General features: G+C 35.9%; 3 protein-coding genes and 1 pseudogene across 3 annotated transcripts; 3 read left to right on the forward strand and 1 right to left on the reverse strand.

The window, feature by feature from the left end:
- The first annotated feature begins 1,012 nt into the window (after window positions 1-1,012).
- On the forward strand, window positions 1,013-4,712 carry LOC103843720 (cullin-1). The gene is made up of 11 exons (XM_009120485.3): window positions 1,013-1,241; window positions 1,360-1,389; window positions 1,575-1,789; window positions 1,861-2,166; window positions 2,232-2,999; window positions 3,082-3,137; window positions 3,254-3,371; window positions 3,472-3,762; window positions 3,852-4,070; window positions 4,163-4,336; window positions 4,425-4,712. Exons 2-11 carry the CDS (start codon window positions 1,374-1,376, stop codon window positions 4,524-4,526), a joined length of 2,265 nt encoding a protein of 754 aa, XP_009118733.2. The 5' UTR covers window positions 1,013-1,241; window positions 1,360-1,373; the 3' UTR covers window positions 4,527-4,712.
- A 6,372-nt stretch (window positions 4,713-11,084) lies between these two features.
- LOC103843723 lies at window positions 11,085-17,506 on the forward strand (annotated as a pseudogene).
- Window positions 17,507-19,103: 1,597 nt separating this feature from the next.
- LOC103843717 lies at window positions 19,104-22,304 on the reverse strand. Its single transcript, XM_009120480.3, has 5 exons — window positions 21,040-22,304; window positions 20,669-20,963; window positions 20,411-20,584; window positions 19,738-20,332; window positions 19,104-19,467 (listed from the first exon to the last, which is right to left on the reverse strand). The coding sequence occupies exons 1-5, from the start codon at window positions 22,065-22,067 to the stop codon at window positions 19,304-19,306; spliced, it is 2,256 nt and encodes a 751-aa protein (XP_009118728.2). The 5' UTR covers window positions 22,068-22,304; the 3' UTR covers window positions 19,104-19,303.
- A 692-nt stretch (window positions 22,305-22,996) lies between these two features.
- On the forward strand, window positions 22,997-26,240 carry LOC103843853. The gene is made up of 6 exons (XM_033279068.1): window positions 22,997-23,703; window positions 23,778-24,634; window positions 24,719-24,879; window positions 25,050-25,210; window positions 25,304-25,464; window positions 25,751-26,240. The coding sequence occupies exons 1-6, from the start codon at window positions 23,271-23,273 to the stop codon at window positions 25,946-25,948; spliced, it is 1,971 nt and encodes a 656-aa protein (XP_033134959.1). The 5' UTR covers window positions 22,997-23,270; the 3' UTR covers window positions 25,949-26,240.
- The last annotated feature ends 64 nt before the right edge of the window (window positions 26,241-26,304 follow it).

A 26,304-nucleotide genomic window follows, 5' to 3' on the forward strand; every position in this document is an offset into this window, starting at 1 on the left:
TGAATAAAAATTATGAGAGACTACACTCCTGCCTCCTGGGAAGAAGCTATATACTCCCTCCGTTTCAATATAGATGATGTTTTAGGTGATTATTTTTGTTTCATAATAGATGATGTTTTCACATATCTAGGTAACTTTAACTTTAACAAAAACTGTGTAGCCAATTGTGTTTTTATAATTTTTGTTTATAATTAAATAAAATAGTTTTAAATTATATTTTAATGATTTTTGGTTTAGAAAAGATAATTTCTTAATATGTGTGCAAAGAACCAAAACTTCATCTATTATGAAACAGAGGAAGTATTATATAGAGTTTCACCCCTAGCTTGAAGGAACACTTATGATGGATTAGACATTATATCTCTCTTGATGAAAGAAAATGTGTTTTTTTTTCTTCTGATTTTTAATACTAGATTGTTTGAGAAAACTATAGATTATCTGTTCTAGAATCATATATGAAAATAAAACTTCTTAATGGAAAATTTTCGTTGCTCAAGTGACAAAAAAAAAATAGATGTTTGGCGGTGGAAGAATGAAATCGTATTCGTAGTTTAACTACATTGTTTCGCTTCAGAAAGAAAGAATCAGCAAAAAGTTGTGACTTTATTGCATTGCTTGATGGAACGTTTGTTGGTTATGTTTTTATGTCTATACTCTCTATACATTAAGAGTGCTTGTCTCAGGTATCTGTTACATATTTATGAACAGATCACACGCCTTGACTGCTCGACCAATCGCCGACGAGCTATAACTTTCTGGTGAAACATATATAAAACCCCTTGTTTTAGAAAACGTTTGTCAAAAAATATATAAAAACTTGTTTTAGATTTTTTTTAAAGGACACATGTCACTCTCAAAATTGTCAATTGACACTTGTTTTCTAGTACAAAAAAGAGATGTATGTCAATTCTTTTGCAATACAAAATTGTGGCCCGTTAAAGGCCCGTTTACATAACAAAATTAAAAGGGCTTACTCGAGTTCGGTACAGCCCGTTTATTTTCTTTTCTCTAGTAAGCAGAACTAAGTCATTATTTTAGCGGTGACGTTTGGATAAAAAACGTAATCCGCTTCACTTGTGTTTCGGTAAATAACCTAATCCCCTTTTTCTCTCCGCCGTTTTACTCTCCGCCGTATTCCTCTCCGCCGTAATCTCTCCGCCGTATTCCTCTCCGCCGTATTCCTCTCCGCCGTATTCCTCTCCGCCGTATTCCTCTCCGTTTTCGGCTTGCCGTGTTTAGAGGTTTAAAATCGCAGTTTCACTCTCTTTACCTTATGATGATGGTGTACTCCATGTTTTAGTAAAATTCTTTTGTTTATGATCTCGTTTGCTGTGCTAATATTGTTATTGATTTCTGCAGCTTTGGGCACAACAATGTTCACAGAATCAGGTAGTTTCTTTCTCTTCCATTTCCGTTTCGGAAAATTTTACTTTGTTCTTTGTGATGTGAATGTATTGATGTCTGTTAATTCTTGATTTCCATTTCCCTAACCGCAGATATAGTTCTTTGTAATGTGAATGCATTGATGTCGATTTATGTCTGTTAATTCTTGATTTCCATTTCCCTAACCGCAGATATGGGGAAGAATCTCATTTTTGAGGACATAAAGGCGAAGATAGGATCTGTGGTAACAAATCTCACCCGTTTTTTGGAAGGGGATAATGAGGATAAAACCCTTCTCAATGAGGATAAAACGCTTCGCAAGACTATTTCAAAGATGTGTCCCTCTTTGCGATGTCATCTTTGCTTCTACTATGAACGCATTTACAGAACATATTATAGAGAAACTGTAAGTACATTCTCATCTTCTTATATTTAGTTGTATCTATCTAATACAATTTTTTTTTAATATGTCTTTAGGTCTTACCAAGTTTAAAGAACACGCACGGAAAAGAGTTGCTTGAGAAGCTTTACCAGAGGATGATTAATCACAAAATCATGGTATCGTCGCTGTCAGAGATTTTCGAAGATCTCAACAAGTTTCTTGCTGACGGGTCTTACATGCGTTCAAAAAAAATGTCCCGAAGCTTGCCTCTTCAAGTACTCCGTGACAGACGAAACCGTGGAACAGTTATCCAGAACTTTGAAGACCTTGCAATGTTTTCCTTTCGAGAGTATCTTTTATTAGAGATAAACCCCGAGTCCAGAGTTGCTGTTGTGAACATGGTAAGTTTCAAAATTTGCAATGCTTTTATGTTCTATCTAACACGATTTACTTTTCTATGTTTCAGATTATGGAAGAACGCGAGGGCGTTGCGATTGACAGCGATCTACTGAAAAAAGTGCTAGATATCTACATGCAGAGTGGGATAGGAACTGTACAAGTATACGAAGAGCATTTTGAAGACTTCTTTCTTCAACAAACAGCTTCTTACTATTCTCATAAAGCCTCAAGCTGGATCCAAGAGTATTCTTGCCCTGAATACATGATGAAGTGTGAGGAGTCTTTAGAGAAGGAGAAGGAGAGAGTCACTCGCTACCTTCATTCAAGCACTGAGCCAAAGCTAGTTGAGATCATGCAGAATCAGTTGTTGTTTTTGGGTGCAAAGCAGTTTCTAGACAAAGGGCAGTCAGGTTGCGGGGCATTGCTAAGAGATGACAAGAAAGATGATCTCTCCAGGATGTACAGGCTTTATCATGCTATTCCTCAAGTGTTGGAACCTGTTGCAGACGTCTTCAGGCTTCATATTGCTACAGAAGGGAGCGTACTTATCAAAGAAGCTGAAGACTCGGCTACTAGTGGTATCGTGGAGGAACAGGTTCTTGTCAGAAAGATAATTGACTTGCACGATAAGTACATGGCCTATGTCACGGACTGCTTTCAGAACCACACATTATTCCATAAGGCGTTGAAAGAAGCCTTTGAAATCTTTTGTAACAAGAAAGTTGCTGGAAAGCCAAGTGCAGAGTTACTTGCAACGTTTCTTTACAATCTTTTCAAAAAGGCAGCCAATGACAAGTCGAATGATGACTCTGCACTCGAGTCTACAATCTACAATGTAAACATTCTCTTCTTTTTTCTTTCATTTGTTCAATCTCGTTGATTCTAGTCTGCTAATAGTGTCTTTCTAATGATCACAGGTTGTAAAGTTGATTGTCTATATAAGTGACAGGGATCTTTTCGCCGAGTTATATAGGTACACACACATCTCCTATTACTTACGCTAATGCATTATCGGAGATAGTATTTGTAATGGTTTTGACTCAGTTTGATTAATGAGATCCATGCTTTTCAAAATATGGTTGTTTGCAGGAAGAAGCTAGCCCGTTGGCTCTTATCTGGTCAAAGTGGTGGTGGCGGGCATGAAATGCTAATTTTAAAGCTCAAAAAACAATTCGGTAATCTGTTTACTAAAAAGATGGAGACCATGGTTAGTGAATGATTCTCTTGTTTCCTTGCTTAAAAGGGTTGTTTTATTAAGGTTAATTATGCCTAATCTTTTGTACAATTAACTAATATGTTTGATATAGGTCAATGATATGGAATTGACAAAAGATATTCAAAGACTCTACATGGGAGTTGCAAAACCGGAAGTTGATTTTACTGCCACTGTTCTCACCTTGTCTTCTTGGCCAAGTTACAAGACATCACCAGAACCCAATCTACCAGTCGAAATGGTCAAGTGTACTAAGGCTTTCGATCCCTTTTATAAAAGTATAACCAAATCGAGGAAGCTTAACTGGGCTTACTCTCTGGGAAAATGTCATGTTACTGGAAGATTCGATGCAGGATCAATCGAATTGGTCGTGTCTACCTACCAGGTACATATCTTTTTGTTTTTGGTTGTTGTCTCGTGACTTGATGCATTTTGAATCTCAACTTTATATTTGAATTCATCTTTTTGTTTCAGGCTGCTGTTCTTTGTGTTTTCAACAACGCAGAGAGATTAACTTTCAACGAGATAATTGAGCAAGTAAAGCTTGACCATGAAGATCTTGCAAGGGTGCTTCATTCACTCTCATGCGCAGATTACAAGATTCTTAAAAAGGAGCCAGCCTCAAAGACCATCTCTAAAACTGATTCGTTCGAGTTCAACTCCAAGTTCACCAATAAGAAGCAGAGAATCAAGGTATGCATGATAAAGAGCATTGTGTTGTTTTCATGCTACTAGTGTGTTATTTTTTTTTGTTTCCTTCTGTTTGTGACATTGTGATGAAACAGGTCCCTCTTCCTACACTGGATGAACCGCTAATCGATAAAGTTGTCGATGAAGTTGTTAAAGATAGACCCAGTGCGATTGAAGCTTGTCTTGTGAAGATCATGAAGGAAAAGAAAGTGTTGCAGTTTAGACAGCTAATCGCTGAGTGTGTTGAGCGGCTTAGCCATTTGTTCAAGGTAAATTAAATTAACGAAAGTATAGTCACATGGGTTTCCATATTTGTAGATTAATTAAGGATGTTCTTATGTTGTTTTATTTTTGCAGCCTGAGATAAAGCAGATCAAGAAACGTATTGAGAAACTGATGGAAAAGGATTATTTGATTAGGGATATCGACGATGCCAACTCTTTCAAATACGTTGCTTAGGTAAACGAGTATCTTGCGTACATGAGCAAGAAGGTGGTTTTTTTTTTGTAACACGCAAGAAGGTGGTTATATAGTTTGCTTCTGACATAACATGTTACAAAAAATATAGTCAGTTTTGTTATAATATGTGGATGAAACGGATAGAAAGAAAAAATTGCTATACAAAAGCGTAAATTTGGTAACATCTTCCTGAAGTTCTCTCATTATACTATATAAAGAGGCAGAACAACGCATCATCTTATACTTAAAAAAAAAAATTGTTAAAACTTCAGAGAACAACGGGTGGTTGTTGTGGCGTGTCTCTAATGAATCACATCATCATGAAGCGCCATTTCAGTAAACACACCTCTTTACGTCACACGCCGTCATTTCATATTTCTGAAAAACCGAAACTTTACGCGTCTCTCCTTCAAACATGCACCAAAGTCTCATCCTTTACCCACGGCCTTCAGTTTCACGCACGCAAATGCGTTGAGGTAAATGTCAACGGCTCGATATAGACCATCACTGATGATACGAGCATGATCAGATAAGAGCTTTCTGCTAAAGCTATGAACTTTGAAGTTGTTAGATTCGTATCCAAAGCTATCAGCTTCGATACTTTCAAGACAGAGCTCTGTTTTGGAGATCCGGGACTGTCGAAATCATCGAAAACCATCTCTGTTTCATCTCCAAACCGGTTACGATGATGTCGATCTTCTTCTTCATCATCGTCTTCTTCGTCTAGATTCAAGAATATAGAGAAGATTCTCAAGATAGAATCAATGTCAGACATCGTATTGTTGACTCCGTTAGGGTTTGACGGAATCAAGACATCTTCGAGGATGGTTTGGTCTAGCTGAAGACCGATCCTTCGCTCTAAATCTGATCTACATGAGCCTGAAGAAGCAGAGGATGATGATGTTGCGATAACCATTTTGAGAAGACTTGAAAGGAACGCTATTGGAACAGAGCTTTTTCTTCCTTGTGTAGGAAGTAACCTAACGATTGTTTCTACAATCAATCTCTGTTTCTTCTTTGATTCTGAATCAATAACCCCTTCTTTCTCCAGCTTATAACTATTAGACCTTGAAGTGACTTATTCGTGTAACATTCTTTCGTCCAATAATTAATTATTCGTGTAAGAAGCTTCCGGATCTTTCCGCTACGAGACACAAGAGGAAACTGAGAATACCAAACCAACAAGCAAAAAGTTCATCAAAACTATGTTACTCAAGAACAGAGGATCCTCTGTTTTGGTATAGATACTCTGTTTTTAAGGTTCTTGTGTTTGCTTATTTTTCCTTATGAAGCCAGAAACTTGAAGATCCAACTTGAACTGTAAGATCACTTGAGACTTCAGATATTGGTCTGCAAGAACACATAAGCAAACCCATCAAGATTCTGAAGATTTTTCAATAATGATTTTCTGAATTATTGAAGCAAAAGATCTGTGTGGACTTGAATTTGATGATCATGTAAGAAATGCTTGTGTCTTCCATGACTCCAACGCTAAGATTCTAGGATAAGGAAACAGTAACTCTATCATCTAATTAGTGTATGTTTTTTTCCTGGTTTTGAGGCCATTTTTTAGATTCAAATGAAGACAGAACCAGCTGAAGTGTCAATGTACGGATATGTTCCACATAGATACAAAATAATATGTGAAAAATTATTGGTTTTGATGAACAGTAAGAAATTCCGACAATATATGTGTTGTGGCTGCAGATATTCACATCACATACAAAGATTTGGATCTTTATTACTAAAATTTTCATGAGAAAGAACGAACCACTTGTTCGTTTGCCTGACATGTTTTTTTTTTAAAAACCAAACTATGTGTTTTGCCTGCACATGCGGGCATAATCATCTTACGAATACTTATTATTTTATGTCTTATTAATCCAAAAATCGGTATTATAAAACTTTAATTGGTGAACATGTTGAAGAAAAAAAATTATGGTAAATTCTTTGTTCCTCAAAATTTATACCAGTTATGTTGAAATTTTAGTCAAATTATTGAAAAGTAAGATTCCATTTTTTTCTTCGAAATTCCCCATGAAGAAATGAATTTATAAGAAAAAATTTCCCAGTGCAATTTTGATATGAAAATTTTAGTCAAATTATTGAAAAGTAAAAATTCCCTTTTTTTATTTTTTCAATTTCTCAAATAAAATTTTATTTTTTTATTTTGCTCATTTTTTTTCATTCTTCTAGTGGTCACCAACCGAAGCTATAATGTTTCACAGATTAAACTTAAATTGGTTTAAAGTAAAAGCAAAAAAAATTGTTTTGAACTCAGTCACAAGTTAAGTTATTATTTATGATTTTAAATAGTTAAATCAAACTTCAAATTATTTATATGTCAAAAAAACGTTCATCAAACTATGTACTTATTATTGTGTTAAAAGTTTTAAAACACTCATATATTAGAAATAGTTTAGAAAATATCTTTATATAAATATTTTTGTTTGACTAATATTTAATTATAAACTGTTTTATATCTTAGTTTTTTTACTTTATAATAAAAAATATTGTTTTCAGATAGCAACACAATATATATAAGAATTCTCTTAATTTTTAAATATATTTTCACAATTTAATTATTAGTTTATAATTAATTATTTAATATAACATATAAATTTAATATTATTAAAATAAATGCGTGTTTTATTATATATAAAATTCGTCATGGGTTTTGTAAATTTAATAAATACTCAGTTAAATCAAAATTAATATAACATATAGATTTTATTATTATTAAAATCAAAATTATTTTTTAATTATATATAAAATTCATTACGGATATTGTTTTAAATTAATAAATTAGTGATTCAGCTAAAAATCATTAATAAATCAATGACTAAGCTAAAACCTAATAAAAAGATGACAAATAAGCAAAATTGGCTAAAATAATGGAAAAAATGCAAATAAGCAAAATCAAAATAATTATATATCTAATTACATATTTTATAGTTATATTATTTAAATTTATAAATTATGGACTCAACTAAAAACTATTAATAAATTAATGACTCATCTTAAACATAATTAAAACATAACAAATAGACAAAATTACCTAAAACCATATAAATCGTGACAAATAAGCTAAATCACTTCATAAATAATAGTATAGATATGCGTCAAAAAGCTAAGATGTGAATGCAGACAAAACAAGAATCAAACTGGTTATTCAAACAGAATTTATATATTACCATTCAGGGGCATGCCTGATACTTGGATTCAGACGTCTCTTTCCTGTGAAAGTTGGCTTCAGTTCTCCTACTGTAGCAAGTCCCATCTCTCCATCTCTCTCTCTTTACGGAAGAAGAAGAAGAGCTCTTGCGGTTGTAAATCACAGGGAATGTACGTAGTTAATGATCCAAAAAGGTATAGAGAAGAGTTTTGATAACTGAGGTTAATTAATATGTTAATTACGTGTAAAGATTATCATAGATGAAATTAAGCTAGGGGGGAAACAAATGCATGTACATACATTAATTGCTAGTAGTGTCCTTTGATACATTTCAATCTCATTGTTATGGGTTAAAGTATCTGTTTCTCTCTGGTTGATCCTATGGTAACCGTAACGATGACTTCTAATTTCATGATTATGTCCACTATTTTTTTGCCTTCAGTTAACAAGTCGAAGTTTCATTTTACATTCTCTGCTAGAAAGTTATTGATAAAAGTATTTTAAACATACACTACAAACAAGAGCCATACTGAAACGATTTTTAACAACAAAGATTAACATTAAATTTATTTTACTGTTTACTCCTTGTCTGTTTACTAAAACTACAAGAGGATATGTTTGCGTCATGTGAATCATTTGGTGAGACGAAGCTTTAAGCTCACTTCATGCTTTAATTTTTGAATATTAATTGTTGACGTGTGGTCCAAAACATTAGGGGCTTTTCTTGCTTTGGTTCTGAAATAAAGGATTAGAAAGCTGTAGTGAGTGTAGTGATTAAACCGGTTCGGTTCGACCCCAAACGGACCGGTTCGGTTCGGTGACAGATCTAAGGGATTTAACCGATGGGTAAAGATATGAATATCCATGGGGTTCGGTTAATACATGGAACGGTTCGGGTAATACGAATTCTCTGTGGAAGAACATGAATCATAGATAATTTTTTCCGCTTTCCAAATTTATAACCGGTGATTATATGTCAAATTTTGAAGTTTTATATGTAAATGGCAAAAAAAAAACATGTATCAAAATGATGTTTTTAAAGTCTGAAACATGAAAAGAGACTGCAAATTAGGATTTAGAAAAGGGAAATACGAGGAAGAAAATGAAGAAATTATAAAATTGTCATTCATTAAAGAAAAATAAATAAATAAACTAGAAAAGACATCTATAGTGTTCGAAGACAACAACATTTCAAGAACATTTTCGGCCACTGACCAACTGTACAATTCACTCAAAGTATATAAATATATTTACATTTTGGGTTTTACACCAACCCGACCCGACCCAAAACTGGTGCTACTTGATCCGAAATTCGAACTAAAATCTTTTCTACGTATTCATTGGGGCAATTGTCAATAATAGCACCTTTTGAAGTTTATGTTTCAAAAATAGCACTAGAAGGAGAAAGTCACAAAAATGACATTCATTAAAGGGTAAAATATCTTTAATACCCTTGGTTTAAAATTAAATAAACAAACAAAAATAAATAAAAATAAAAATAAAAAAAATAAAAAAAAAGAATTTTTTTTTATAGTTTCAGATTATATGTTTTCAGATTCGAAATTTTTATAATTTTTTTTTTCGATTTTTTTTTTTATTTTTTTTTTCAAATTTTCTTTTTATAATTTAAAAATACTTTTTGAAACTGTTTTTAAATTTTTATTTTTTATTTTCGTATTTTTTTTTTATAAAATTTTAAACCCTAATTCCAAAACCCCACCCCTTAACTCTAAACCTTAAGGTTTGGATTAATTAACCCAAGGGGTATAAGTGTATATTTACCTCTTTAATGAAACCTATTTTTGTGACTTTGACCCTTGAGTGCTACTTTAGGAACATAAACTTGGTTTAGTGCTATTCTAGTCTTTTTCTTTATTCGGGCAATTGTCAATAATAGCACCTTTTGAAGTTTATGTTTCAAAAATAGCACTAGAAGGAGAAAGTCACAAAAATGACATTCATTAAAGGGTAAAATATCTTTAATACACTTGGTTTAAAATTAAATAAACAAACAAAAATAAATAAAAATAAAAATAAAAAAAAAGAATTTTTTTTTATAGTTTCAGATTATATGTTTTCAGATTCGAAATTTTTATAATTTTTTTTTTCGATTTTTTTTTTAATTTTTTTTTTCAAATTTTCTTTTTATAATTTAAAAATACTTTTTGAAACTGTTTTTAAATTTTTATTTTTTATTTTCGTATTTTTTTTTTATAAAATTTTAAACCCTAATTCCAAAACCCCACCCCTTAACTCTAAACCCTAAGGTTTGGATTAATTAACCCAAGGGGTATAAGTGTATATTTACCTCTTTAATGAAACCTATTTTTGTGACTTTGACCCTTGAGTGCTACTTTAGGAACATAAACTTGGTTTAGTGCTATTCTAGTCTTTTTCTTTATTCGGGCAATTGTCAATAATAGCACCTTTTGAAGTTTATGTTTCAAAAATAGCACTAGAAGGAGAAAGTCACAAAAATGACATTCATTAAAGGGTAAAATATCTTTAATACCCTTGGTTTAAAATTAAATAAACAAACAAAAATAAATAAAAATAAAAATAAAAAAAAGAATTTTTTTTTATAGTTTCAGATTATATGTTTTCAGATTCGAAATTTTTATAATTTTTTTTTTCGATTTTTTTTTTTAATTTTTTTTTTCAAATTTTCTTTTTATAATTTAAAAATACTTTTTGAAACTGTTTTTAAATTTTTATTTTTTATTTTCGTATTTTTTTTTTATAAAATTTTAAACCCTAATTCCAAAACCCCACCCCTTAACTCTAAACCTTAAGGTTTGGATTAATTAACCCAAGGGGTATAAGTGTATATTTACCTCTTTAATGAAACCTATTTTTGTGACTTTGACCCTTGAGTGCTACTTTAGGAACATAAACTTGGTTTAGTGCTATTCTAGTCTTTTTCTTTATTCGGGCAATTGTCAATAATAGCACCTTTTGAAGTTTATGTTTCAAAAATATCACTAGAAGGAGAAAGTCACAAAAATGACATTCATTAAAGGGTAAAATATCTTTAATACACTTGGTTTAAAATTAAATAAACAAACAAAAATAAATAAAAATAAAAATAAAAAAAAAGAATTTTTTTTATAGTTTCAGATTATATGTTTTCAGATTCGAAATTTTTATAATTTTTTTTTCGATTTTTTTTTTTTTTTTTTTTTTCAAATTTTCTTTTTATAATTTAAAAATACTTTTTGAAACTGTTTTTAAATTTTTTTTTTATTTTCGTATTTTTTTTTATAAAATTTTAAACCCTAATTCCAAAACCCCACCCCTTAACTCTAAACCCTAAGGTTTGAATTAATTAACCCAAAGGGTATAAGTGTATATTTACCTCTTTAATGAAACCTATTTTTGTGACTTTGACCCTTGAGTGCTACTTTAGGAACATAAACTTGGTTTAGTGCTATTCTAGTCTTTTTCTTTATTCATTGGGTATAGAATTTATTTATCCGAAAGATCCGGACCCGAATATTGCGAAGTCGGGTAAATATATTATGTATAATGTAGTTCACTTTAGTTGTGCTGGAAACAGATCATCCCTCATCACCCGTGAACGTGGCCCCCAAAGTGCAACTTTTTATTAGTCTTAGTTCTTTATTAAAGTTATTACACATACATACGGCCCAATATTGTTGTTTTGCTTCCAGCCCATTAGAAACCAGGACCGGTGCTGATGACCTCTTTTGCTTATTCGATTCGATTCGGTTGCGATGGTGGAGAGACGGAGTCCTCTGGTTCAGGTGGAAACGAGACGGAGTAAGTGATTCAAAGTTAGATGAATCCTCACTGGTCGGACTCTCCACTCAATTGCGCAAGAGACTATCCATCAACTCTGGCTCTTTCGTAAGTCCTTTTGCAAGGTTGTTATCAGCGACATATAGGCATTCAACGGATTGAGCGAGTTGTTGTACTTGATCCAAGATGCATCATCTCTCACTACCTTGGTGGACTCTCTTCCCCCACTTATGATTTGATGTCAATGCCTCACTCCCTTCCCACAATGCTAAGGATGACTTCACTAAAGCCTTGGACCGGTCAAAGAAGAGAAATGCATCAGCCTCCCAAGGCCACAATGTTATGAGATCGATCGATTTACTTGCATTTTTTTTTATGTTAAGACTTCGATATTAGACACAGTTCAGTTACCTCTCCTGCACAAAGATTTGTTTTCATCTGGTGTGCTTGCTTCTCTATGGCCCTCCCTCTAGGAACAGGGAAAGTGAGTAAAACTGTGTTTGCCTTCTGACTCTTAGCTTCTGTTCCTGGCAGTAAAGGTATTTATAATACTTTTCCTCTTCCTTTGAAAGAGCGTATTGAATCAATACTGCTTTGATGTGCTTGATTCACTTTCTCCAGCACGAGGTGCTTCTGGTGATCCAGGAACGAGTGGTCTCTGCGATTCTTCAAAGGATCTGTTTATAATAGGAGCAAGCAACAGACCTGACCTGACCTGACCTGATTGATCCGGCTCTTCTACGACCTGGCAGATTCGACAAACTTCTTTATGTTGGAGTCAACGAACGCTGATGCGTCTTACAGGCAAAATGTTTGTTTACACAAATTTAAAACACATTCACACATTCTCTCTCATCCTTGTTTTACAAAATTTACAGGGTTCTAAAAGCACTACTACTCGGAAGTGTCCCTCTACCCCCACTGGCGCTGATATTTATGCATTGTGTGCCCATGCTTGGTTTCATGCAGCTAAGCGAAAGGTGAGAAAGAGAAAGGTTAAACACACACTTTAAAGAATGTGAGTTTGGGGTCTTGATGCATTTCTTTCTCTAGGCTACGGTGTCGTTCCCTTTGCATAAAGACCAACTGTGATCACCTCTCTTCTGATGATCTTATTCTGTTGGGAAAGAAGGGAAACATCATGAGAGATGCGCAAAAGTGTGTGAAGAAGGAGAACTTGAACAGGCTTGAGGGGAATCATATTGTATATGATACTGATAAGCAGTCATGTGAGGAGCTTGTTTCTACGACTATGAAGCTTCCTCTTTTGTCCTGTCTATCACCATCATCTATCCACCGGGGGAAAGAGATTGATAAGATATCATAGTCTTATGTGGAGGGTACGTTATTAAGAGGGATGAACAACACTGACCTGGATGCAAGCTTTGATGGGTTCAAATCCTGAACTGGAAGATAATGTAGTAGCGTTTCCAGATCGGAAGTGTTGAGGGAACCGAAAGTGTTAACACAAGAAAAAAAAACGTGGAAGAAGGGGAAGCACTAAACTCGCCGGAAAGTAAATCAAAGCGAGAGAAAGCTCCAGGTATTGAACATGTAGATGATTCTACTGTGGTTAAGGTTGGTAAGAGTGAGACAAGGAATGAAGAGAAGCTTCCTTCAAGCACAGAAGTCGCAAAGCAGGAACAGTTTGAGAGGCAAGTATGCACCAGATAAATTGCAAGAAGATATTGGAGGATCTGAAGATGTATACGGGAGATTATTTGGTGATTCAGGAGAATCAGAACAAAGTAGTCTGGTTCTTAAAGCTAAGAAGGAAAAGCTTTCAGAAGAAAGTGCACTCAAGTAGAGGGTTAGAAATGATGAAGAGGCATGTAGGGATCCTCGTTTGGTATGTAAACCAGATTCCAAACATCCTATCAAGTCGAGTGACCTGAATAAAGATGGGCACAACAACACTGAGCAGAGTGTTAGATCAGAAGTGAAAAATAAGCATTCTGTTGAAGGTATTATTTTCTGGAATGTATTGATTTTCCCTATTATGTTTCCTTTCTATTAAAACCATCTGATGCGCTTGATACGTGCGTCAGTAGGAGGAATGAAGAATGTTGGATTGGAATCTGAAAGAGAACTTTCTAAGACATGTAAGAAACCGAAGACCGGAAAATCACGATTTTCTGCTGTAGATCAACCTGGATCCAACAAAACTATGAAGGATAGTGGTAAGGCTTCCCCTCATGAAGACAGCGAGAAGACGCCTTGTGTTGGTGGAGAAAGGATTGCCATGAACCTCGTAAGCTGTTTAATAAATTCCATACTAATTCTTAGAATATTAGCGTACCGAAGAAATATTAGCGTACTGTATAGAATGCAGGCTGAAACTTCTGCAATTATTAGGTCAATGAGGAAGAAGCTTCCCTGCTTGATTTCTTATGGTTACTGCTGGCAAGCGTCATATTTGTGCCTCTATTTCAGAAACTTCCTGGAGGTTAGTAGAAGTCTTCTTTTCTTTTTTTTTTGTTATTTTTCCAATGCATCCCCTTCCCTACAATTTCTATGCTCTCATTAGTCAAAACCATTTTCAGTCTCGCGATCATGTTGCATAGAGATTTATGTGCTGTCTTGATGGCTTCATCTGCTTCAATGTATAGGCAGCCCTGTTCTTGGATATTTGGCAGCCGGAATATTGATTGGTCCTTATGGTCTTTCGATTATCCGTAATGTGCACGCAACCAAGGCCATGGCCGAGTTTGGAGTTGTTTTCTTGCTTTTCAACATTGGCCTTGAGGTACTATTTGATACATACGTATGCTGTGCTTTTGCTTTTGATATGTGTTTGGTAGAAGATCCAACCGTTTCTTTTCTTTTGGTTTGAAAGCTATCTGTTGAAAAGACTGAGTTCCATGAAGAAGTATGTTTTTGGATTAGGCTCCGCTCAGGTGATTTGATTAGATCCCCATATCTCATTCCACATAATATATCCAAGTTCGGTGTCCAAGGTTCCTAATCTACATTTCTTTTTGTAATCTAGGTTCTGGTGACAGCGGCAGTAGTTGGATTGGTTGCGCATTACGTTGCTGGTCAGGCTGGTCCTGCGGCAATAGTTATTGGAAATGGCCTGGCACTGTCCTCAACCGCTTTTGTCCTTCAGGTGACATCTTTGGTTGCATTCAGATAGCTATCTTACTGAAAGGAATTATGTTGAACAAAAACAGTGTACTTGGTATCAGGTTCTACAAGAACGGAGTGGGAGTACATCTAGACATGGACGGGCTACATTTTCCGTCTTGCATTTTCAGGTCGGTTCAGAGCAGAGTTCATTCTGACAGCTATGCCGGGAGTTTCTCATCATTTTGTTATTTTTTCACAGGATCTAGCTGTAGTTGTTTTACTGATTCTCATCCCACTTATTTCACCTAATTCATCGAAAGGAGGGGTAAGCTCATCTCTCTGGTTCCTTCTTATAATTGAGTCCGGTTAGCTGTGTTTGTATACGCTCAATGATGTCTAGGAAGTATAAATGGTAGGAAAAGGCGAAGTTTCTAATTGTTCTTCTCAGATTGGGTTTCAAGCCATTGCTGAAGCTCTTGGACTTGCTGCAGTCAAAGCAGCAGTTGCTATTATTACTGCCATAATTGCTGGTGGTCGTCTTGTAAGTCTCAGATACTTTAACTTTTGAGGTGCCAGATATGTTCCTGTGGAGATATTATCTAAGGCATTGACACTCTTTTGGCCCACAGCTTCTTCGACCAATCTACAAGCAGATTGCAGAAAATCGAAACGCTGAGATATTCTCTGCCAACACACTTCTTGTTATCCTTGGGACTAGTTTAGTGACAGCTAGGGTATGACCTTCATCTTGTTGGTTCTTGGCTTTTACATTTATTCCGCCATGCGATTCTTTCTTTTCTGCTAAATGTTCCTTTCTGTAAATCAGGCGGGACTCTCCATGGCATTAGGAGCGTTTTTGGCTGGTTTACTCCTTGCGGAAAGCCGGAAACAGAGTTTTCCTTGCAAGTAGAATCAGATATTGCTCCTTATCGTGGTCTTCTGCTGGGTCTTTTCTTCATGACGGTAATTTATGAGTTCTGAAATAACTTCATCCATATATTTATCATTTCTGAAAAAAGCAGGGAACTGTGGATGGTGAAAGAAAGTATTACTTCTGATGTTTCTTTCAACTGCAAACATATGTAAGCACAGTCATAAGACTAAAAAGGGAGTTATACTCATTTCAGGTTGGCATGTCTATTGATCCGAAACTTCTTCTCTCTAACTTCCCCGTCGTAATTGGGACTTTGGGACTCTTGATATTGGGCAAGACTATATTAGTCGTTGTCATGGGAAAGTTGTTCGGAATTTCAGTCATATCTGCAATTAGAGCCGGTCTTCTTCTGGCCCCTGGTGGAGAGTTTGCATTTGTTGCTTTTGGAGAAGCTGTCAATCAGGTTTGCTATCGACATCATGTATATATTTATTCCAACGGTATTTCCCTAGAGGCCTAACCGGTGGTTCCTCCAGGGTATAATGTCTCCTCAGCTATCTTCGTTGCTGTTTCTTGTGGTGGGAATCTCAATGGCTATCACACCTTGGTTAGCTGCTGGTGGCCAGTTAATTGCATCCCGGTTTGAGTTGCATGATGTTAGAAGTTTATTGCCGGTTGAAAGTGAGGTAGGAATCTTGATGATACTTGTAGATAATTTTAGATCTATTTCAATCATGGTACCACTTGACTTTAGTGTCATTCTGAAGCTCACACATTCTTTGGTTCAGGAAATCATTACGAGTCTGCCTGATGTTTAATCCCACTTTTTTTTGGCTGATTTTATTTTGCAGACGGATGATTTGCAGGATCACATAATTATTTGCGGATTGGACGAGTTGGGCAGGTTTATACATTATCTGAACTTCTTCAGCTTATGCTCTTTGGACGAGAACATTTGTGTAGATAGTCTGTGTCACAGTGTATGTGGGAGTTTCCAACTTCTTGTCCATTGTATATTTGTTACTTGCAGTGAAAGTGAGGTAGGAATCTTGATGATACTTGTACAGAATTTTAACACTGTCACTCAATAATGGTAACACTTGAATTAGTGTTTGAAACTCACACATTCTTTGGTTCAGGAAATTATTACAAGGCTGTCTCATGTCTAATCTCTCATTGGTTTTATTTTCAGACGGATGATTTGCAGGATCACATAATTATTTGCGGATTTGGACGAGTTGGTCAGGTTTAGAATGACCTGAACTTCTACAGTTTATGCTCTTTAGACGAGAACATCTGTGTAGTCTACACAGTGTAGATGGTCTTCGCCATTGAATATTTTGTTACTTGTAGATAATTGCTCAGCTTCTCTCAGAAAGACTTATCCCATTCGTTGCCCTCGATGTCAGCAGGTAACATAACATCGCCTATTCATTTGCTATATGATCATTTTGTGCGTTTTAGATAAACCGAAAATGTGGGCACTATCAGTAACTTCCACACACATTGAGATCACGTTTTAACCTCTCTGATACAAAATTCTGTCAGGTGAAGTTACCAACCTCAGAAATAGCAAACACGATCAACGAGTTCAGGAACCGTCACCTATCTGAACTAACGGAGGTGCGTTTTAATCTTAAGATCAAATTCAACATTTATTTATTTATCAGAGTGGTTTGGTCTTTGATTGATTTTGTATTGGGAAATGGTGCATAACGATAATGGCAGCTATGTGAAGCAAGCAGAAGCTCGCTGGGGTATGGTTTTTCGAGGACGACGACGACTAAGCCTAAAACTCAAACGTCGGATGCAACTGAGGAGAACCAGATCATCGAAGGAAGTGGTTCACTCGCCATCTGATGTGCCTCTTTCTTCTAAGAACAAACTTTTAATATTCTAGTGTTGGCCATTGAACACAGATGTCACATTCATATAAGCTACCTGGCTGATGATGATGGTCCTTTTGGAGGGAGTTTTATTCAATTAATTGTTCTCCTTTAATCAAAAAAATATATATATTAGGACACAGTCTCGGTAATAAATACAAAAACATTTGTGTAAGAGTGTGTGTGTGGGGTATTTACTCCTCTTCTTCTTTGCCCCTTTTCTAGTGTTGATTGATATACGGAAACGGTTTATCACTAACAAAATAACGGCAAAAGTGTCAATTTCGACCCCAACTATTTCAGTCGTGCCAAATACGACCCGAACAATTGATCAGTGCCAAATACGACCTTAACTCAATTATAATTCAATAAAACTACCCGAACTTCTTAAAACGTGCCTAAATCTACATTGACTCTAACAGAAATTAGTCAACCGTTAACAAGATAAAACGACGTCGTTTTGATATACGAGGAAAAATGCCAATTTCGACCTCAACACTCTCAGTCGTGCCAAATAAGACCCGAACAAATGGTCAGTGCCAAAAACGACCTCAACTCAATCATACTTTAAGAAAAATTACCCAATTTTTTTAAAACGTGTCTAAATCTACATTAACTCTAACAAAAGTTAATCAACCTTTAACAAAGATAAGACGACGTTGTTTTATATGTATTTTTTTTTTAATATGTTCATTTCGGGACTCAAATATGTGCTGGGATATCCTTTTAAAGGGGCACACTAACAACTAGACTAAAATAATTTTTTGAAATATTATTACAAATAGAAATTCTCTATTATATAAACTACTATTCTTCTTCATCTTATCCAATTTAAAACTTTGGTGATTGCTTTATATATTTTAGTTATTGTTTAATTTGTCTAATATTTTGTACAACATATCTTAGTGAAAGAAAGGTAAAAGGCCTCTTAACATTTTTGAACAAAATATCAAAATATATAATATCAACTTTGAAAACTAAAAAAATTCCCACTTAATTTTAAAAATTAAAAATAATTTATATAAGAAAATTGTATAAATAAATTCAAAGTTTTAAGCATATTTAAGATCGTATAATAATAAATATTTTATTATTTATATTTTAGTAAGATATAATTTTATTAAAGATATGATAAATAAGAAAAATGTGTTAATGTATTTATATAAATCAGAAAAAATTGTCACCAAAATTTTAAATTGGATAAGATGAAGAATAATAGTAGTTTATATAATTTCAAATTTGTAATAGTATTTTAAAAAGTTACTTTTATCTAGTTGTTAGTGTGCCCATTTAAAAGGGTATCACAACATGGTTTGAGTTCCGGAATGAACATATTTTTTTTTTAAAATAGATATATATATATATATATATATATATATGTATATAAACGACGTCTTCTTATCTTGTTAACGGTTGACTAACTTCTGTTAGAGTCAATGTAGATTTATGCACCTTTTAAGAAGTTCAGGTAGTTTTTCTTAAATTATACTTAAGTTGAGGCCGGTTTTGGCACTGCCCATTTGTTCGGGTCCTATTTGGCACGACTGAGAGTGTTGGGGTCGAAATTGGTACTTTTCCTCGTATATCAAAACGACGTCGTTTTATCTTGTTAACGATTGACTAACTTCTGTTAGAGTCAATTTAGATTTAAGCACGTTTTAAGAAGTTCAGGTAGTTTTTTCGAATTATAATTGAGTTGAGGTCGTATTTGACACTGATCAATTGTTCGGGTCGTATTTGGCACGACTGAAATAGTTGGGATCGAAATTGGCACTTTTCCCCAAAATAACTGTCATGTAACAAAATTTTATGAGGACGCATAAAAGCAGTAAAAGTGGCCCATTTCAAACCCACCTGCATAATCACATATGTCTGGAATAACTGTTTATGGATGAGCTAAAAAAAAAAAAAAGTCTCCAAGCAGCATAAAGAACACGTGAGTTACAGAATTTAAAAGCTCTTTCCACAACCTCTTAACAGTTCCTAGAGAGTAGCAAACTGGAAACGCTCATCTCTACTCTATCTTCTTTCTCGGGCCAGCTTTCGCCAGCTCTTCTCCCGCTCTCTTCTTTCTATTTGCCTGCAATCCTTGTCTTATTCCAACGTAGGCTTCCCCAAAGATATTGTTGGCCGATCTTAAACTGTCTCGCACATTCTCTCCTTGTTTTTTCAGCTCAACTGAAAAAGAGAAAAGAACCATAGTGTTCTGTACAACTCCAGAGAAACCTAATATGAACCCTACACCCTAAATTTGTTGCAATACTCTACATGATGATCATGTCAACGCAAGAGCCTTTCAAATAGTAGGGCACAGTGATCATCAAATCAACAACAAAAGGCACATTGATTCTAACAGATCAGGCAGCCAACACAAATAAAAACTTTATCCACACGATTGTGTTAGACTTAAGACAGCAAAAGCACACTCAATAAAGAACAGATCAATACCTGAGATGTTTTCCCCTGCAAAACCTTCACAAACTTTGCACAACGGATACATAACTTCCGAAGCATATAAATGCCATTCTTTTTCTTGACTAAGCTCTTCATAGACACTGAACACAACACTCATCTGAACAGACTCCTTCTCAAGAGCAAGCTCCCCCATTCTCTTGAGCAAAATTCCAATCAACCCTTTCCTTATACCATTTCCATTCTCAGAGAGTAAATCCCTAGACACTCCTTCCTCCTCTCGATCAATCACCTTGAAGGCTTCACGAAACATCTCCTTTTCATTCTCCCCCAGACTGAACCAGAACTCATTGCAGGTTGCTTGATCAAGCTGCCCAATCCAAGAATGAAGAGCGGAGAGCACATGCACCAAGTTTTCTGTGAGGTCACGCTTATGGTCGCTTGAGGTGTTCTCCTTTAGCACGAAGCACAGATGTGCAGCCACCATGAACAAGGTAGCTACCAAAGACTGAGAGCTCGCCATGTTCTTCTTTCCCAATGCGTTGAAGTATTCCTTCAGGAGTTTGCAGCATATATTCCTCAGTCTTGACTCTGTGTGCAAGAGTGATTTGAATACAATTCTCCACATCTCCTGAAATAAAAGTTCCAGTAAGAATTATCTCACTGGATTATTGCAAAGAAAGTATAGAACAAAAGCTAAAATGGATACCTCAAACTCTGGATCCAATACTTGATAACCAGGAAAATGTCTGAACGTACTGAATACCATGAACAGTGAGTAGTGACTTTCATCGGAAGTGTGAGCAACCTCTACTTTCTTCAATATAGTGATGATATGCTTCCTGAAACGTTTCTCCAAGGCTTTCATGAAGAAGAACAACACCTGCATGGCATCCAACGACTGAGCGAGCTAAATTTCCAAAAGAAGCAAACACAAAAGGTATGCAATAACTTCACGTGAACTCACCTCTGCTACCGCTGCCGGATACTCCTTAAAAGCGGACAGACATTCAGGGATCAGGTTACCAACCATACCTTTACTTAATTTTTCTATAAGAAACCCTATGAGCTCACCAACAGGGGAAGGCGCTTTGAAAGGGTCAGCATCTCGGGGAATCAGAGGCAACAGAGTTGTAACCAAACGACTCGAGAGCTTGTTTAAATATTTCCTCTTGCTCTTGCTGCCAAGACCAGGTTCTGAAAATTTGGAGATAAAGGCTCGAACCATGGTCAGGGCTCGAGCCTTCTTTTGATCATTACACCTGGAAGACAAATACAATTACCGTGAGAATAAAATCAAGAAAAACTAGAAGCTAAATTCAATTCGTAGGTACATACCGTGTGTATTGGAGCATAGGATCAATATGACCGTCTAAAATTTTGTCACTAAGGGTATAGTTGGCCAAATACTCCAACAGTATCTGTTGACATTTCAAGCTGATTTTTTCCACAACATTGTGTATCAGAGAAAATGAAACCTCAGATACAAAGTGGGGTAACTCTTCAAACTCAAACCTCCGCTCTATGATGGCCTCGATGAGTGAAAGAGCCCTACAGTGTACATCTGTCTCTATATCCTCAAATAATCTATCATTACGCTTAACAAATTCAGTCAGCTGGTTCACAGTCATGTACTTGCTGATGTACAATGCCAAAAGATCATAGCAAGACAAAGAGCAATCAAGAGATGTTTTCATGACCACACCAGCAGCAATCTGTAACAACGCTCTTAGCAGTCTAGGTCCTAGAGCCTTTCCTTCATCGCTGAGGGAAGGCAAAGGCAATTGCAGAAGAGGCTTCAAACATCTAAGAGCAAGAGATTGGTTGGGAGTTTGGTCGGTCAGACATACCAAAACCATAGATAAAAAAGGGTCGATCACCTCCTGAATGAACTCTCCTTCCTTCATTCTTCTATAGAGAAGATCTAAGGCAAAGGCACTGATTAGAGTAGCGTTATGTCCGTGAAAACCACTCTTGTTCTTAAGACCATCATACATGAGTTCATAGATAAACTCAAACAGCTCCTCCGGATCAAAGCACTTGTTTACTTCAAAACCATCTGCAATTTCCTCCAGCATCTTCTCCACAAGCGATCTTCTCTTCGGATCCAGAAGAGACTTCAGCCGATCAGCAACAACGCAAACTAACTGCAAAGCTTGGCTCTTAGTGCTCACGTTTTCAGCTATCATCTTCAGTTCTCTGAAGCTCACATCAACACCTTCAAAGAACACATCCGATTTCAACACATCCAGAACATCTCTCAAACAATGAAACGTGCCACACTTGGACTTCCATGTCTTGGGATCGACTTCTACAACCTTCTTATCACTGCAAATACACTTGACACTCTCATGCGACGTCGCCATCAATGAAGATCCTGAGAACGGCGACGAGATGAGAATCGTATACGAGCCCTAACAACCGACGACGTCGTTCTAGGTAGCAGAGCCCAAATGAGCACATAAAAGCCCATTTCAAAGCCCCAACATTTTGACTTGATCGGATATTGTTTGAGATGAGATGTTTATAATCGATTTTAAAGTTAAACTATAGATATTTATTTATCTTTTTCATAAATAAGTAATTTTAAATATTTATGTCATATAATTTAATTGATAGTGCGTCTGTCTGTCTGTTTATAGATGCATGCTTAATTTATTGGGCTTTCCTACCCCAAACAAAAAAAAAAAAAAAAAACTTGCTGAATTTGTTTAAATCTGTATCAAAAACATAATTGTCATTACAAATAATTAAAAATTAAATTAAGAAAATTCATTACAATTTGTTCGTATAAACTTGTCTAATAGGTAAGGCCTTGATGGCATTCATATCTTCTTCCTGCTCCTCATTTACGACTCTTCTCTAGGGCACCGCACCTCTTGCAGTTTGGATCAACTCCCATCCCTCTTTCTTGGAGAACAGAACCAACAGGCAGTACTCTGTTTTTGGTTTTCTATAACAAGTGTTGAATCTTTGGAGAAGTCTTCACCTGCCAAACACATTTCTTCCAGTCAAAGTCATCCAACATTGAGTTTTGTGAGGGCATAGCCGGTTTTAGTGGAGTAAGTTCCTGATTTCTCAGGTAACCACACCAAGGAGTCCGGCGTACCGCAAGAGCTTGGAACAATTTTCGTGATCAAATCCTCATAATGAGGGAGCTTAGAATAATTTTCTGTCATGTTTCTAAGGAATGCAGACAAAACCAAAATGGTAATCATAAATTTACAATACTATATATATATATATTACCATTCAGAGGCATGTCTGATAGGCCTGGGCACGGATCGGATATCCGGGTATGGTGTCTTCCAGTAGCATAAAGACCAGCTGCTATCACCTCTCTCTGATGATCTTATTCAGTTGGGAAAGAAAGGAAACATCATGAGAGATGCACAAAAGTGTGCGAAGACGGAGAAGTTGAACAGGCTTGAGGGGATCATATTGAGAGGGATGAACAACACTGACCTGGATGCAGCTTTGATGGTTCAAAGCCTGAACTGGAAGATGATGTAGTAGCATTTCCAGATCAAAGTGTTGAGGGAACTGAAAGTGTTAACACAAGAAAAGACATGGAAGAAGGTGAACATGTAGATCCTGTGGTAAAGGTTAGTAAGACAAGGAATGAAGAGCAAATTTTGAAGTCAAAACTTCCTAAAGCACAGAAGTCCCGGAAAAGTTCAAGCAGGAATGGTTTGAGAGGCAAGGATGCTGCTGTAAATGTAGTTAATATGAATCTACCAGATAAATTGCAAGAAGATATTGGTGATTCAGGAGAATCAAAAGAACAAGAACAAAGTAGTCTGGTTCCTAAAGCTAAGGAAGAAAAGCTTTCAGAAGAAAGTGCAGTGAAGGAGAGTTTCAACGGTGTTAGAAATGTTGAAGAGGCATGGAAGTGTGAGCCAGATTCGAAGCATCCTATCAAGTGGAGTGACTTAAATAAAGATGGGGACAATACTAAGGAGAGTGTTAGATCAGAAGTGACAAATAAGCATTCTGTTGAAGGTATTATTTTGAGTTTCCCTATTATGCTTCCTTGGTATTCAAACTTATCTGATTTACTTGATAAATGCGTGTAGGAGGAATGAAGAATGTGGCAATGGAACCTGAAAGAGATCTTTGTAAGAAACCAAAGACTGGAAAATCAAGATTTTCTGCTCTAGACCAACCTGGATCCAACAAAACTATTGGTAAGGCTTCTCCTCATGATGGACATGAAGACAGAAAGAGGAAACACAAGGAAAATAAAGAAAGTGGAGATTGTATGAGAGAAGCCGCAGTAATGGAGCCAAGTGGAGAGAAAGTTAGAAAGCAAAAGAAGCTTAAGAAGGGTTCAAGTTGTGATGGAAAGGAGTTGCCTGAAAGCTGTGATAGGGACAGAGTGGTTTCTCAGGAAAATGGTAGAGATAGTGCTTCTCATCAACCTTTGGTCCATGAAGCCAGAGGTTCACTAGTTGACTCACTAGCTCCTTCAGCCTTAGACCCACCTGAGCTTAAATCAGAAAGAATCTCAGAGCGGGATAAACACCATGATACTGACTCTAGTGCTGGTGATACGCGAAAAAGATGCCGAGAAGGTGAAGGTTATATCACTATGGATAAACCAAGGACAACAAAGAAGGCTGCAGAAAGTTTGAGAGACAACAAAGAAGGTTATTGCACAGAGAGTGAACCTCAACAAGAAAAGGCAAAAGAAAGCAGAAACAAGAAAAGACCTGCTAGAAAAGTGTCTATGGAGAGTAACAAAGAGGACTCATCAAAGGAACATCAAGATCCTATTAATAAGCTAGAAAATACAAATAGTACGAAGACAAAGGTTATGCGACATGATGATCATGTTGGCTCAAGCCCTTTGAAAAAGGAAATTACGAGTCAGGCTGCATCCAACTCAATCAAAGAGGCTACAGACTTGAAACACATAGCTGATCGTCTTAAGGTTTGGGCATATTTTATTGCAAAGTGTTGTAGTGGTTCTTTCTCTCCTTTGGCTTAACATAGACATTATTATCCTTTTTTGCAGAATGCTGGGAATAATCACGAGAGCATTGGTTTTTACTTTCAGGCGGCGCTTAAGTTTCTTCATGGTGCGTCCCTTTTGGAGTCCTCTGGCACTGAGAATGCTACACATAAGAGCATTGTCACATCCAAGCATATCTATGGCAGCACAGCAAAACTTTGCAAGTAAGTTTGGCATTCAGCAAGATCTGACTTCACTGTGATGCTACTTGTTCGTGTTGGCCTCTCATTTTCGCTGAGTTTCTTCGTTGTGGCCTATAGATATTTCTATTATGTCAAGATGTGCAAAAGTTTCTATTGAACCGAATCCTCTTGTTATAAAATTGATGTAACAGGTTCTGTGCACATGAATATGAGAAAGATAAAGATATGGGGGCTGCTGCTTTGGCTTATAAATGTATGGAAGTAGCTTATCTAAGGATAACTTATTCCTCCCATGGGAACATAAACAGATATAAATCTGAGTTGGAAGCATCTCTGCAAGTGATTCCTTCAGGTATTTAGAATAAAAATAAAGAACATAATATTTTAAAAATGTTTGGGGGCTGATGAATTACTTTGCGTCTTGTTGTTGGGGATTTGAAAACAGGTGAATCTCCTTCCTTTGCTTCTGATGGTGAAAACCCAAACAAGACATTGGCAGCAGAGAAGGTTGCCTTGTCCACCCCTGTGAGGTCATCCCCTAAAGTAACTGGAAACCATGTTCTCTCTTCAGGAAACAATTCCTCTCTTTCACAGCTTTTGACTTTTGTAAGTTCAGTTAGTTTACTTCTGTGATCTGGTGCCTTGAGATATATATAATTTAGTTTTACAGAACCATTTAACTGATCTAGTTAGACTGTAAACTACTAAGTCTTTTTATTATTTAGTTGAGATAGTTTCTTGGTTGAGACTTGAGCAACATGAATTAGAATCATCTTCAAGTATAGCATCATATTCATTACCATCATCATAAAAAAAACAGTGTTGTGTGTGTAAACATTATCAGATGTTTGTGTAAGTAATCTTGCAGCTAATGGATGTGTTTCTTGGACAGTCGCAAAACGTAAGCCTTGCAATGGATGCATCAAGAAAAGCACAGACCGCCTTTGCAGTTGCAAAGGGAAAATCATCCGACACCAGATACAGTAGTAACGGCATAACATGCATCAAAAGGGCTCTTGATTTCAGTTTTCAGGACATGGAGAAGCTGGTGCATGCGGTGAGGCTTGCAATGGAATCCATAAACCGATGATTGTGAATTATGATCTCACCTTTGTACAAGTATCATAGGGCCATACTCAGAGCGGAGAAGAGAAAGGAAAGCTACCTTTGAGTTTTGCTTGGGGAATTGTAGACTATATAAACTTATTTTACTGCGCAAGTGTATAGTGTTAGGACCTTATTTGTGAGAGACTCGACAAAGATTTGAAGTTATCATCATGTGTTGTTCATATATATATCCCTTGTAGTATCAGAGAACTTTAGGAAGAGTTTAACAAGAACTGGAACTAAATTACTCAACCATTGTAGCAACTCTTTCTATCTATTCGTTTCATTCACATTTTATATAAGGCTATTATCAAGATTTGAATTATTTTTGTAAAGGAC

Source organism: Brassica rapa, chromosome A09 (genome assembly GCF_000309985.2).
Source record: "Brassica rapa cultivar Chiifu-401-42 chromosome A09, CAAS_Brap_v3.01, whole genome shotgun sequence".
Lineage (NCBI taxonomy): Eukaryota > Viridiplantae > Streptophyta > Magnoliopsida > Brassicales > Brassicaceae > Brassica > Brassica rapa.

What these genes read in the sequence shown, in the direction of transcription:
- LOC103843853 (XM_033279068.1), top strand. Translation starts at nt 23,271, where the DNA reads ATGGAAGAAGGTGAACATGTAGATCCTGTGGTAAAGGTTAGTAAGACA. An exon ending in AAATAAGCATTCTGTTGAAG is followed by an intron (nt 23,704 to 23,777) that starts GTATTATTTTGA and finishes AAATGCGTGTAG; the next exon opens with GAGGAATGAAGAATGTGGCA. An exon ending in AGCACAGCAAAACTTTGCAA is followed by an intron (nt 24,880 to 25,049) that starts GTAAGTTTGGCA and finishes TTGATGTAACAG; the next exon opens with GTTCTGTGCACATGAATATG.
- LOC103843717 (XM_009120480.3), bottom strand. Translation starts at nt 22,067, where the DNA reads ATGGCGACGTCGCATGAGAGTGTCAAGTGTATTTGCAGTGATAAGAAG. An exon ending in CCTATGCTCCAATACACACG is followed by an intron (nt 20,964 to 21,039) that starts GTATGTACCTAC and finishes TTTGTCTTCCAG; the next exon opens with GTGTAATGATCAAAAGAAGG. An exon ending in ATCCGGCAGCGGTAGCAGAG is followed by an intron (nt 20,585 to 20,668) that starts GTGAGTTCACGT and finishes GATGCCATGCAG; the next exon opens with GTGTTGTTCTTCTTCATGAA.
- LOC103843720 (XM_009120485.3), top strand. An exon ending in CTAAAAAGATGGAGACCATG is followed by an intron (nt 3,372 to 3,471) that starts GTTAGTGAATGA and finishes TGTTTGATATAG; the next exon opens with GTCAATGATATGGAATTGAC. An exon ending in TGGTCGTGTCTACCTACCAG is followed by an intron (nt 3,763 to 3,851) that starts GTACATATCTTT and finishes TTTTTGTTTCAG; the next exon opens with GCTGCTGTTCTTTGTGTTTT.